At 42.4% G+C, this 13,942-nt stretch overlaps 1 protein-coding gene across 1 annotated transcript in view; it reads right to left on the bottom strand.

The window, feature by feature from the left end:
• Nucleotides 1-13,942, bottom strand: part of ACSS1 (acyl-CoA synthetase short chain family member 1) — a 49,214-nt gene that overhangs the window by 24,844 nt on the left and 10,428 nt on the right. The window contains exons 3-4 of the mRNA XM_054997639.1: nucleotides 6,258-6,457; nucleotides 4,499-4,674 (exon numbers count right to left, since the gene is read on the bottom strand). Of these exons, the coding sequence (XP_054853614.1) occupies nucleotides 4,499-4,674; nucleotides 6,258-6,457 (376 nt within the window). The remainder of the gene's footprint in view (nucleotides 1-4,498; nucleotides 4,675-6,257; nucleotides 6,458-13,942) is intronic.

The following is a 13,942-nucleotide window of genomic DNA, read 5'->3' as shown; positions in this document are numbered from 1 at the left end:
TGATTTCTTTGGTCTCTGTCTTGCCTTTGTGGCGATCATGATAAAAACAAACCTGCTGTGCAACTCTGCTGACAGCTCCCAGCTTCCTCAGGACCAGCAAACCCCAAACACAGTACAAGCTGAGCAACAGCTACCACTGCTGCTGTGACTAGCTGGCTCAGTCATGATGCCCGTTTCCTAGGGATGCCAGACCCCCACTGGGGGTGGGGATCCACTGCCCCCGCCCCCACCCCCCACCCCCCACCCCCGCTTACCTGGCCAGCAGGGGGAGCGCACCTTCCGTGCGTGCTCCCCTGTGGCTCTGGGCACTCCCATGAGCTGCAGCCGCCTGAATTGGGCCTATTTTGGATCAGATCAGGCCCAGATTGGGGCCCCTGCGGAGCGCAGGAGGGCTCCTGCCCTCCACAGTGGCCCAAAACGTGCCCATTTCTGCCCAGATCGGGATCCTTTCGGGCCCGTTTTGAGCTGCTGTAGAGCCCATCAGGCCCATTTCAAGCCACTGTGGAGCACAGGAGTGCTCCCGTCCTCTGCAGCGGCTCAAAACGAGCCCAATCCATGCCAAAATGGGCCAGAAACGAGCCCAATCTGGGCCAAAATGGGCGCGTTTGGGGCCGCTTTGGAGGGCAGGAGCGCTTCCGCTCTCCGCAGCATCCCCAATCCGGGCCCCTGTGAAGCATGGGCATGCTCCCAGGGGCCGTGTACTGTAACCACAGCTTAGAAAGCCTCAGTATCTGTGTAGTCAGAACTATGTACTGTCCCTTTAACAATTGGTACTCATGGGAATTGTAGTCCCCCTTCAATATAGAAGTTTATTGTAGGCTTCCTGTGAAGGTGTTAAAAACTTGATTGTCCTCTTCCTCCCTTTGTTTGGGACGCTGCTCCTCAAGCAAGGATGCGACAGTAAATTCGTTATAACTATCTGGAAGCCAGCATCTTTCCCAGCTGCTTCCAGAATAGGCCGCATGATGACATCATGACATTTGCGGGAGCGCATGTCAACACAGGTAAGTGCCAGGCCTCAATCGCCTGCCTGGAGGTTGAGGGGGCCTGGCAACCCTACCGTTTCCAGGAGTCACACACTTATGGGTATGCCCATGTATGCCTAGGGTTTAATGGGACTTTGCTGGCTGCACTGGTGCTGGAGGATGATGTGGCCAACCGATCTCATACCAGAGCTCAGGGCACTTACTTATAATTTCATAATAAATGCCCTATTAAAAGTTTTCAGCCCAAGCCTAGCAGATACTATAATACTTCATTTGCTTTAATTTACTCAAAAGAACAAGACAAAGTAAAGTAAAAGGGGAACATTATGTACCCAACTATGAAAACAAAACAGCTCAGAAAAACAGACACCAACAGTCTCTTTCAATGTAAGTGAAACACAGTTGATAACACCTATAAATGTTTGCTTCTGTACAGAATACAGTCAATTTGCAGACCCCATAGCCATATTTGCTCTGAGACATGACAATTGTTTCCCTGACCTCATAGATAAGGGGCATTTTTATCCACTACTGATAAAGAAACATTCACAGCTGCCTTAATATAAGGATGTTTACAAGCTTCTGTAGTGCAATATCTCCAAGACAATGGTTTGTTGTTTGCAGCTTTAGGATATGTTTACACAGAGGTTTTTTTAGGAATTCGGATGAGCAAAGCACATCCAACCTCCATAGTTTATCAACCACCTGCAGCACAGATGGGTAGTTGCAGATCAAGCATTAGGTTCAAACTAGACATTACATCTCACATGGGTGGGGACATGGGTGCCTATCTCAACACGCTGTCACACAGAAGAACAGGGTATCTTACCTTAACAGCACTCCATTCAGTTCTGGAGCACCCCCCCCCCATACACATCATTTTTGCCAGAAAAAACGGCACAGACAGAGGCTATTTGCCCCCCAAGAACAGAACAACGGAGCACTGCTAAGGTAAGATACTCTATTATTCCGTGTGGCAGCAACTTGGGACGGGCACTCATATCCCTACCCATGTAACAGGTAGTGTCTAGTTTGAGCCTAAGCCATGCAGTCCACATGATCCAATTTACAATGTTAAATCGCATCTCTCCCGTCCTGTATTATGCTTGCTTTTTAGCTTTTTATCTCAGAGGCCTATAATGTTAAACTCCTTTTGTTCTTTTCACCTGCAAATTCACTTTTAGTTCAGTCTTATTGAAGAATGGGATCCAAAAATAGTTTCAAGAATTTTAGCAGTTCTTGTGCAAAATACTACATATGAAATCTGCTGTCTTCCCCCCCTCAAGTCTTTGCAGGATGGCATATGAAAGCAAGGCTGAATAGTCCAGATGCATGTCATAAAGAAAGAAGCATGGACTCCCAACTCTTGTAAAGGGCGGGGGGGTGGGGCACTTTTTCTTTCTGTCCAAATTGCCTTGTGGTCTGTCAGTTTTCCAAGACATCATAGAATTACAACTTGTTCAAATATAAATCTAGTTTAGTTTACATAAATGCCTACGAGGCACAGACAGGGAGATGAATACTTCAATAGCACTAGAAATAAATGAAAACAAGTAAGATTTATTAGCTACATTTTGTAGTCTTTTGTAGATAGCACCAGTGGCATCCAGACAGGAGGTTCAGTTTTGAAAACATCAAAACAAAGAGTATGATATTGTTTCAAATTACTATCAGTCACTTGAAAATCTACTTAGTTGTTTTTTTTAAAAAACTGGTGTATTATAGAGACACCAGAGAGCTCTAATTTAGGAGACACTTTAACACTGATTCGCAGCTATGATGGATAAATTATTGGACTTGGATATGGGAAACGAAGGTTTAAATCCCCTGCTTAGCCATTAAGCAGACTTGTTTTGAGCAAGTCTCCCTCAGCCTAGTGAACCTCATAAGGTTGTTTTGAGTCTAAAGCACTCCGGGTTCCTTGGAGAAAAGGTAGATAGATAGCATACACAAATAAGATTGCTGGTCGTTCAACAGACTACAAAGCTTATGAGCACTCTGGCACTAGCATTCCTCTGCAATGTGCAAAACTGGGTTTCTGCAACAAACAGAAGCATTCTGGAGAATAGGTTGCTGTTTCTTTCTGGGACACTTCCTGAACTTCTAGTTGCATTTTTAGGGGTGTGCGTTATGAAAATCCCAAGCTGAAGATATACAAAGATATTGCTGTTTCAGGTCATTATCTTAATTTCCCTGGATGGTAACACAACTACTACAAACCCATTTTTTCCTGAGTTTGGCTGCCTACCAGTCATGCAGCATGATTTTTTTTAAAATTCTACTGATTTCCTGGACAATGGCATTTCTCCCTTCCAATCAGGTCCTTGCAAGGAAGCACAGAGCACTCCCAGCCAATCACTGTAGAAAGCTACCATTCTTCTTTCTCCCTCCTGTGGGCGTGGAGAGGGCTTTTTCCCTCTGAAAATAGAGAGCCCGAGGGAACCTTGTTCAGAAGCCCATAGAATTGAGACCCTTGACCCTATTTACTTGAAACTTGGATGTTCTTTAGTGGACAGGCAGCACTCACTCCACTGCAATTTTGGTGTAATTTAGTTGAAAAACAGCAACCCCTGCACTCCCCAAAAAGTTTTCCATGGGGAATAATGGAAAGTGCAATTACAATGCCTGGGGTTCTTTATTCAGGGGCCTGTGGAACTGCTCCCTTTTGTCCAATTTACTTGAAACTTGGGGGGATATTTAGTGGGAAAGCAGCAGAAGCACCACTGCAATTTTTGTGTCATTTGACTGACAAGGAGCCATTTCAGCAATCCTGAAAAATTCTCCTATAGGGAATAATGGCAGACCTACACGTTCCTCACTTTCTGGAAGGAAACAAACATACCACAACAACAAAGGCTGGCAAATGCAGTTTTCAGTGCAAAGGCTAAAAAAAATTCTCTGTCACTGTAAGAGTACGGAAATGAAATGAATGCAAACTCTTTTTTTTTTAACTGTTGGTGGCTGGCTGGAGTTCTACTAGGCTGCCATTTTAGAAATCAGTAGAAATAAGGGAGGCTACACAGAGAGGCGACTCCTTCAAGGGACTGTAAAATCAAACTCCTTTGTTCAATCTGTTTGCAACTTAGGCAGTCTTTAGATTAGAAGGAGGACTGTGTTCTGTCCAAATCTGGCACCCACTCTTTATAAACAGCTGTCCTAGACTCTTGAATAGATAGCATCCCCATCGAAAATAATGGTCCAGAAACTCCAGAATAATAAAAAAAACCTCTGATTTTACTCCAAAACCAGTAATGTTCTACCCAGAAATAAGCAATCACAGTAAAAATCCACCTCCAGATCTGAAATTATAACATTTTTTTTCTAATTCCACATCCCTAGTGTTTTTAACAGGGAGGATAAAAAGCTGCCTTCTGTACATGCCTAACTTGAAAATCCAATCCCACGTTTCAGTTTATCTATCGAACTCAACAAAAAACTTACTGAGAGAAAATAGCATCATGCCCTATAAGAATACCTGATTTAAAGGGGTACACTGAACATCATCAACATACTTCTTCAAGGGGAATATCATGACTCCGCAAGTGGATTTTGTTGGTTGTTCTCTGAGCCACAAAGACACACTTAACACTTGGACAGTTCTTTACAGCTTCATCCACAGTCTTCTTCAGCTCTATAATCCGTCCTCCTCTGAGTCCCTGGTTAAAGGTGATGACTGCTTTGCATTCAGCTAGTAACGGAAAACATTTGTATAGTTAGCATATTGTTTTCTCTCTATGTACATTTTGTTGCTTGCTATAACGTAATTAGCAATAATATATCACAAAACTTCCAAACTTTGTATCAAATACTAGGCTATATTTATTTATTTACTTGCCTTTCTCGCAGACAATTATACACTAAGTTTATCTATTTACACACACACACACACACACCAGACCTAGCATACTGCTTTACTTCAGAAAAAAGAAGCAGTAAAGGCCATGACTGAGAGTCATTCTGATGTCACTTTTAGCAAGATCATTTCTCTGTGAAAATAATATGAGGCCATGACCTCACTGTTTTCCAAATGCATGCATTTTTGGACATGTCTATTAAAGGGTCTAATCAAATTTTCTATGCTGATTGAGAATGCTCAAACACCTGCCAGTTCAGCTCACATCATGTTCACTAGTGGCAATCCAGCAGCCAGTTAATCACCAAGCTGTTCAAATGTTTGCAACCTGTTCACAGCTATATGCAGACACAGGCTACTTGAAGCCATCAAAAGCCAACTCCAAGCCAATAGGCTGGTTTCTGACTTACTGCTGGGGAAATGTTGCTCTGTACCCAGAAATGTTTTTAAAAGGCAATGGAAAACAAGAGCCAACTCTCAGCTGAATGCAGGGATCAGCTGAAAGGCAGGTTCTTCTGATCTCCCACCCTGAAACCTCTGTTGTATTCTACACTTATTTATTGTATTAATTTAATAAAACATTTATACCTCCCCTTACCAATAGTTCAAGAAGGGTTATAAAATGATTAAAAAATTCAAAATTTAAAAACCAAGATAAAATCTCTCTCTCCCCACCCCCTTAAAAGATAGCTGCCCTTCAAACCCACTCAAAAGTCCTGGCAAATAAGCAAGGCTTGCAGCCCCTTCTGAATATCTCTAAGGATGGGTCTCCCCTCAACTCCTCAACAGTGTCCCTTGCTTCAGTTTGGTTCGGATGGAATGGATATGATTCTCTGGTGTGTTGATCCCCTAGCTTCACTTTGGTTCTGGGGGGATTCCATTCCCATGCTTCAGTTTGGTTCTGTTGGTCTTTCTCTGAGATAAGTTTGTATTTGGGATTGTGCCTTGGCTATGACAGCCTTGCCACAGTGTGTTTCTGCAGTGGGAGTCAGCTTTGACTTCTTCCCCATAAGAAACAATGGAGTGACTGGGGGGCACCTTGTTCAGGGACCCATTAATTGTCCCACGGAGTCCAATATTCCTGAAATCCAATTTTTGGGGTGCATACCCATAGATTTCTCAGTTCCCCAAGACTAGCAAATTTTTGTCCATGTTGAAGAACATTCCACATACTTAATAGAAATGCACCATGTAATCATGGAGTATTACCCAGCACACATAACAGCATTTGATATGTACATTAAAGCTCTCATATACAAACTAAAGCTGTTGGACTGTGGCATATGCCACCAGGAAAACACACAAAAGATGCTTCAATTACTTTCCAGGAAGAAGGTTCATTTGCTCTGCAGCATGGGAAGAAGTCATACTGTAAGTGTTGACCATCCAGCCCTTCCAGCACTGTGAAAATTACTTACAGTCATTGATCCTTCCTGCTAAGGAGTCTGCACTGAATCCAGCAAAAACAACTGTGTGAACAGCACCAATTCTTGCACAAGCCAACATAGCAGCCACTGCCAGTGGCGATACAGACATATAGATAGCAACTCGGTCACCCTTTTTTATATCATTTTTCTTCAAGGTATTAGCAAGACGGCAGGTCATGTCCAGAAGCTCCCTGAGAGATATAAAAAGAAACTGTCTTGTTTGTGTTTTATTTTGTGTGTGTTAAATAATGTTTCAGTGAAAAAGATTTAGAACTACAAAGAAAAATATATAAATGCTAGCCCAAACATCTATTGTGGTTCTTGCCTGTGCAATATTTATCTCTGCTCTGTATCGATTTCCTTCTATTGATTCTTAAATAATACTATAAAGACTGAAGTAGGTTAGGTCTACAGAAATCAACAAAAATTATAAAATACACACTTTATTGTAAAAGCAAATAAGAACTTAGAATATAATCTAAAATTTGATTAAATTTTTCTTCTGTTATATATAAATTGACATAACAACTCTCAATTATGTGCACCTCAAAAAAATCCAACATCTCTGCACTATGAGAACCTACTGTGTTTTGACATAATGGGATGCATTTGGTTTTAGACACTGGTTCAGTCCAAATATATAAAATAGTTTGTGGGAAGCATGCATCCTTCTGTTTGTGTTACGTGTCATCAGGTCACTTTTGACTTATGGCAACCCTATGAATTAAGAACCTCCAAAACATCCTATCACTGACAGCCTTGCAAATGAAAGCTGTGGCTTCCTTTATTGAGTTGATGCATCTCAAATTGGGTCTTCCTCTTTTCCTACTGCCTTCAATTTTTCCTGGCATTGTTGTCTTTTCCAGTGAGCCTTGACTTCTCCTGCTTAAACTCAAAATCTGAAGCCTGTTTAATGTGCACAGATTTTATATTTGCTTTGTATATGACAAACAGTGCAATGTTAAATCATGGTAAGAGAACAATTTTATAAAGAAGTCAATTATTCAATTTTTAAAATAATTTTGGGTGAATCCCAGAGAATGGCCATGCTGCAGTGATGTCATTTCTAGCCATCACATCCCTTCATTCACAGTCCTCCTTTCTCCCCCCTTATGAATGCAACACTGAACACAGCTGGTTGGCTAATGGTGGATCCTTAAGGGGCCCAGTATCTCCATTCAGTTGTGAGTTTAAAGGGCCCACTCTTCATGGCAGCTGCATGTCACAAGCAGAATGTAAGGATTATTTATTTTTCAAACATGCAAATATGTGTGTATAGACAAGTAAAAATTAAAATAACATGTTCTGATTGTTTACATCTAGCTTTGTTGTTAAGGTAGACTTGCCTTGCCTCTCCCCCACCTCTGCTCCCCCCCACCAACTTGTTTCATCCAACTGATCTGTTTGTTCTCTCTTGCTCTTTCTGATAACTGCTATCTGTCTAACAGTGGCTAAGTGTGAAGTGGACTCCTTAGAGGAGTCAATTTATTTTTACAACACTTTGGTTGATTAGATGACAGTCATTATTAAAAATCTGCTATAAAAAGAGAGAGATTAGAATTTATTTATTTTATTTAGGAAATTTCCAACCAGCAACAACTATAATGTTCTCAAAGCTTGATTTCTTCTTAGTCTTCTATAAAATACTGGGCTTCAAAATACTCAAAAAGCTTTAACTTCTAGAAAATATGTATTCTCTAAGCAAGGGATAGGAATCTGACTCTAGCCAAAAGTATATTTAGATGCCATTTATTCTTAGCACAAGTCACAGGAAAGATTTTAATCATCTTGATGTTCCTACTCATGGTGACATATAGGCAGGGTTTTTTTTCAGCTGGAACGTGGTAGAACGGAGTTCCAGAACCTCTTGAAAATGGTCACATGGCTGGTGGCCCCGCCCCCTGATCTCCAGACAGAGGGATATTTAGATTGCCCTCCACACCTCCAAGTGGCGTGGAGGGCAATCTAAACTCCCCTCTGTCTGGAGATCAGGGGCGGGGCCACCAGCCATGTGACCATTTTCTCCGAGGTTCAACCCACTGAATTCCACCACCTTTTTTCCCAGAAAAAAAGCCCTGCATATAGGGAACATTTAAAATGTTCCTTACTACCTATTCAGCCTTCATCTTTCTGAATTACCCCAGTTACAGGCATATGGTATGCATGGTAATAAACCTCATGTAACAATTCCCATGTGGCACTGAATAAATATGTTCTTTCTCATGGCCTTGGGCTAAGAAGTACCTGGCACAGATGGAATCAACCTGTCATATGTCAATATAAAGTTGACCTGCTGCCAACATAACATGCAAGTAACATTAGGTATCTTGATGTTAGAAATTTACAGTAAAATCGTAAGCAGAGTTATACCCTTCTATGCCCATTGACTTCAAAGGACTTAGCAGGCATAACTCTGTTTAGGATTGCACTGCTAGTTTCAAGCATTGGGTCTGCACAAACTTGCAAGGTTGTCCCAGGTGAAAAGGTGTCATTATATATTTTATGATATAGCTGTCATTGGCCTGTATCCAATCACATTCTAAAGACACAGAGCACTTGTGTTTTCTTAAAAGGAGGCAATAACTTCCTTGGGTTCTGCCCTCCCAATACAGACCCACCCCACTAAGCTGTAACAGAGAGTTTGCTGATCTCCAGGAACTAAATGCTGGGAGGCTCAGTGGACTGCAATTGGAGGTGGGAGTCTGTGGAAATTGTTGCACCTCTTTAGAAAACTTAGGTTTTCTTAATTATGTTGTTGGATTCGTGTCACTATACGTTTTATGATCTATAGATCAAAAGTCAGTTATTTCACATTTTATAACACATGAAGCAAACTTTTATATACATCTGAAAAGTTTATTTGTGTAATTCTCTGACAATGTAGAATACACATCTCTAAAAACTGGCTTTCCCCCTTCATTTATAAATATATCTAATTCTCATGGCCTAATCTGCTAATACTTAACTTTGCAGCTCATGGCCACATTGAGAAAAGGGAGACTTTTTCCCAAACATAGTGGAACCCCCGCCGCCCCCCGCCAGATTTACAGAAAAATCTAAATGCGTACCAAAAATAGATGGTCAGTCTCCCCCACAAATGAACCTCTCTATGCCTGCACAGAATCACCACTGCCTCTGAAGCAATGAGACAACATGTCTGAGGGCAGGAGGAGCTGGTGCTGCTGCTGTTGCTGACAGGGGAGGAAGATCCGCCACTGCCACAATCCCATCATTGCTCCCTCTTCTCACCAGCCTCTGAGGCCGTGGAATTGTGTGCAAGGGAGAGGTCAGCTGCAGGAAGGAGGAACCACTGCCCACCATGCCAACAAAAGAGGAGCTGCTCCCACTACAAGAACTCCTCCCACCACCCAACGCAGTATCCCCTCTCCTGCAGCCACGTGAGGGGGACAGTGGCATAGTGTCAGCAGGTATGAGCCAAGTAAGTGATTGGGGGGAGAAAGGAAAAAAAGGGTAAAGGGGGGGGAGAGAATTGTTCGTTCGTTCGTTCGTTCGTTCGTTCGTTCATTCATTCGTTCGTTCGTTCGTTCGATCGATCGATCGATTGATTTCTAGCCTGCCCTCCCTGCAACCAGGCTCAGGGTGGTTTACAACAATATAATAATACAAAAACAAACCATTTAGATACATTAAAAACCAGAGTCAACAATAAATACATTTAAAGTCCCATAATGGTGGCTCCCTCCACTCATCCCAGCCAGATATAAGCATGGGGGAGGGAGTACGAACTGATGTCATACTGTGACTTTGCATATGGGGGGCAGATCTTATGTAGCTCCCCCTTGACAAACCAATTGGGATGCTTTTCTGAAACACCTAAGACTGGCCTCAACCATATGCCTGGAGGAACATCTCCATCTTGCAGACCCACCGAAAAGACATAAGGGCCTGGTTGGCCCGAGTGTCCTCCGACAGATAGGGGCCAGGACTGAAAAGGCCCTGGCCCTGTTCGAGGCCAGCCGAGCCTCCTCGGGGCCAGGGACCACCAGTAGATGTTTTCCCACTGATCTAAGCGCTCTCCGGGGTGCATACGGGGAGAGGCTCAGGTATGTTGGTCCCAGTCCATTTAGGGTTTTAAAGGTTAAAACTAAAACCATGAACCTGATCCAGAACTCTACAGGAAGCCAGTGTAACTGCTGTAAGATCAAAATAACGTGTGCCCTGTATGGTACGTCCATCAGGACATGTGCAGCCGCATTCTGCTATGCACTGTAATTTCCGGATCAGATCGAAGGGAAGTCCTGCATACAGCGAGTTATAGTAATCTTATCTGGAAAGAGAGAAGGAGTGACAAGAGGCATATTGAAATGGAGGAAGACAGAAAGAGAAAGTGATAGTAGGGGTGGGGGAAGGGAGAAAGATAGAGAAAAACAGAGTGACGTAAAGTAAGAGAAGGATTGATGCAAACCAGGCAAAATAGAATTGTTTAGGAGGGCATGTTTACAAAGGAAACAGAACAACCTCATAACAGATTGTTCCAGGAAAAATCCACTGATGTAATATCATGTTCTGCATTGTTTTAACAAGTCATGTTTAATATTTATGCTTTGTCCTAACAATAGCTATCTTTCAAAGTTCTGCAGTTTCTAGTTCTATTACATTGCTTATCAGATGTATTACTTTATTGAAAGAAAGAAAGAAAGAAAGAAAGAAAGAAAGAAAGAAAGAAAGAAAGAAAGAAAGAAAGAAAGAAAGAAAGAAAGAAAGAAAGAAAGAAAGAAAGAAAGAAAGAAAGAAAGAAAGAAAGAAAGAAAGAAAAAGAAACTTATGCCCACTTGCAGGGTATTCTCCCTTTGCCCAGGTTGCCCACAAAGCTCTTCAGAACAGCTCTGTTTAAGAGGTCCCCCTGACCTCTCCTGGGAAGCTGTTCCCAGAGGATCACGGCAAACACGTTAAAAGCTTGAACCCAGACTTTTGCTGGAGGTGTCTTAGACAGGGGGGACTGACAGTAGGCTTTGGTGAGAAGAACAAAGTTGCCACATGAGAATCAGATGCCATAAGTTGCCACATTAGAACATACAGGCAGTTGCCCTCCACCACTACATTGAGACAATGCTCATTCCTCAGGACAAGCAGCTAATAACATCCTACCCTCTCTCATTTCCATTTACCACAGCTGCCCTTCTCCTGCAAGCCTCCTTCCTTCCCTCCCTCCATCTCCTTCTCCCCTACAATGCCCCTCCTTTTCCATAGTTTGCTATGCATCCTTCGCCATGCCCATATTACATAATAAACAAACCTGGGCACCAATACTGCTTTTTGAATGTATTTTTAAAATTTGTCTCTTTTCATGCCTTTTTAAATCTCTTTTCTGCTTAATAAAGTAAACCTTTCACTTTCAAACATCTCCTCTTAATTTCCTAAATATCAGTCTAAGACAGTGTCTCCCATCCTGTGTGTCAGGAGTCAGACCCAAAAGCCTCTGAAAGTGGGCCACAGGCCAGCCAGCCCTAATGGTGGGCCCGCCCTTTACACCCTTCTCTTTCTTTCCTCTTCTTCCTGGCCAGTTTCTCACACGCTCACCTTGCCCTTCGCAACAATAATGAGGGAGGAAAAGCAGTCTGGTAACTAGTAACTTTATGATAGTAGCTGGAAGAAGGGGGGAAAGGCTGGAAAGTAGGTGGGAAAGAGGTGTGTGTGAGCGTAGGCTCTGTCTTAGCTCTGCTCCTTCAACAGCCCGACCTCTTGTCCAACCCCCCCCCCAAAGTGTCTCACCGCTCTCTATCTGTTGTGAGATGTACTGCACTGAGCCACTTGCCACCCACTTCTTTGCCAACATGTGCCATCTTTCCACATCTCTTCAACCTGGACACCTCCCCAACACCTTCTTAATCTCTTCTGCCAGCCTTGGATGGTTCACTGTACAAAGTAAATTTGGACAAGGGTTACCATATGGAGAAAGCTGGGAACCACTGGTCTAAGACATGCCTTTGTACACACAGATTTAAAAGGATTCCAACACCATGGTCAAGAAAGAGGCATATGTGAACAGTACCTACATGTGCAACCCTAATTTCCTGAGAAACAAATGAAATATTTCCAGAGGCAAAGCAGAAAAGTTATCAGCCCAAACCAAAAATTATCAGCCCCAAACAAAAATGTACATTTTCTAGTTAAGAGGTAACGGAGACTAAGGGTCAAGGCCATTGTCCTTGGTCACTATAGGTAATTAGAAGTCATCTCCACATAACGAGATGGAGACTCAGAGCTCCTGATTTCCAGGACATTCTAGACATGAGATTATTTTTTTTTAAATCTAAGACTTTAAGAGTAAAATAACTGGACATGTTGCTAACTGAACTACTGAACCAGTAGTTCAGACCCAGATGCCAGCTCTGCCCCTATATCTACCCAGGGAATACAATTACAGGGCCCAATGGCATCAACTACACTGTCTCTGGCTCTTACAGCTGCTCATCCTCCAATCTGATATATGCCCTCATGTGCCAACAATGTCCTTATGCTCTGTACATTGGACAAACCAGCCAACCTCTACGCAAAAGAATAAATGGACACAAATCTGACATTAGAAATGGCAACGTCCAGAAACCAGTGGGAGAACACTTCAATCTACCAGGACATTCCATCAAAGACTTAAAGGTCGCTGTAGTTCAATAGAAACCTTTCAAAAACAAAATCCAATGGGAAGCTGCTGAATTGGAATTCATATGCAAATTTGACTCTGTCAAGCTGGGACTGAATAGGGACTATGAATGGTTATCTCATTATCACAGGTAACTGATTTCCTTTACAGAGGCGGGGTCAGGGGGAGTTCAGTGGCACCTGGTGTGGGCTTTCGGGGACCACAGTTGTCTTTGTCAGATGCATCTGGCAGGGAGGACTGTGGTTATTGAAGGCTTGTGCTGCAGTGGAATTGGATAGTCTAGGTGCTGCTGCTGAACTCTTTTTGATTTTGCTACTACAGACTAACAGGGCAAACTCCTTTGAACCTTTACACAAGCAAACTGATCCCCACACCAAAAGGAGCTGTCTGCATCTCCATATCAAAGGAGTTGTTTACATCCCCCCTCTCCTCCCCCCTCCCCCCCTCCTCCTCTATATTTGACCAGTTTCCTTCTGCTCTCCATGCATCTGATGAAGAGAACGTGATTCTCGAAAGCTTATGCTACAATAAAATTGGTTAGTCTTAAAGGTGCTACTGGACTCTTTTTGATACTGAACCAGTGTATTTGTACCACAAGATTTGTTTTACACAGCTCTGTTGTTTGTATCATTTTGTATCCCATCAAGATCCAATAAATAAGGAAGCAGAATTAGCATATTATCCAGTCTATGTCTTTGGAAAACTTTTATTTGATCTTCTATTTACCTTCTCAATACCCTGAGGCTAAGTAAAGACAAAATGTGAAATGAACTCTAATTAATAGTTTGTATTTGTGGTGTACGGTGCAGATATATTAAAACAGAACAATCTGAAAACTGCTTTTGTATGGTGTTTGAGGACAATACAAGATTTACAGTTTCCTGGAAAGCAAATAAAGCTTGGGAGCCAGCTATTAATTAAACTATTCTTGACCTGAGCTCTGGCAGTGAAACCAAGCTTAAAATTTCCAGTTCTCTATATATTAATACTGAGAAGTTAGTGACCTGAATGTGACATATTTCCAAACAAGTATGCATATTATTAGAGCCTTAGA

Source organism: Eublepharis macularius, chromosome 1 (assembly GCF_028583425.1).
Source record: "Eublepharis macularius isolate TG4126 chromosome 1, MPM_Emac_v1.0, whole genome shotgun sequence".
In the NCBI taxonomy this organism is placed as follows: domain Eukaryota; kingdom Metazoa; phylum Chordata; class Lepidosauria; order Squamata; family Eublepharidae; genus Eublepharis; species Eublepharis macularius.
Note: the sequence above shows the minus strand (reverse complement) of the source record. Positions and strands in the feature narration are given on the sequence as shown.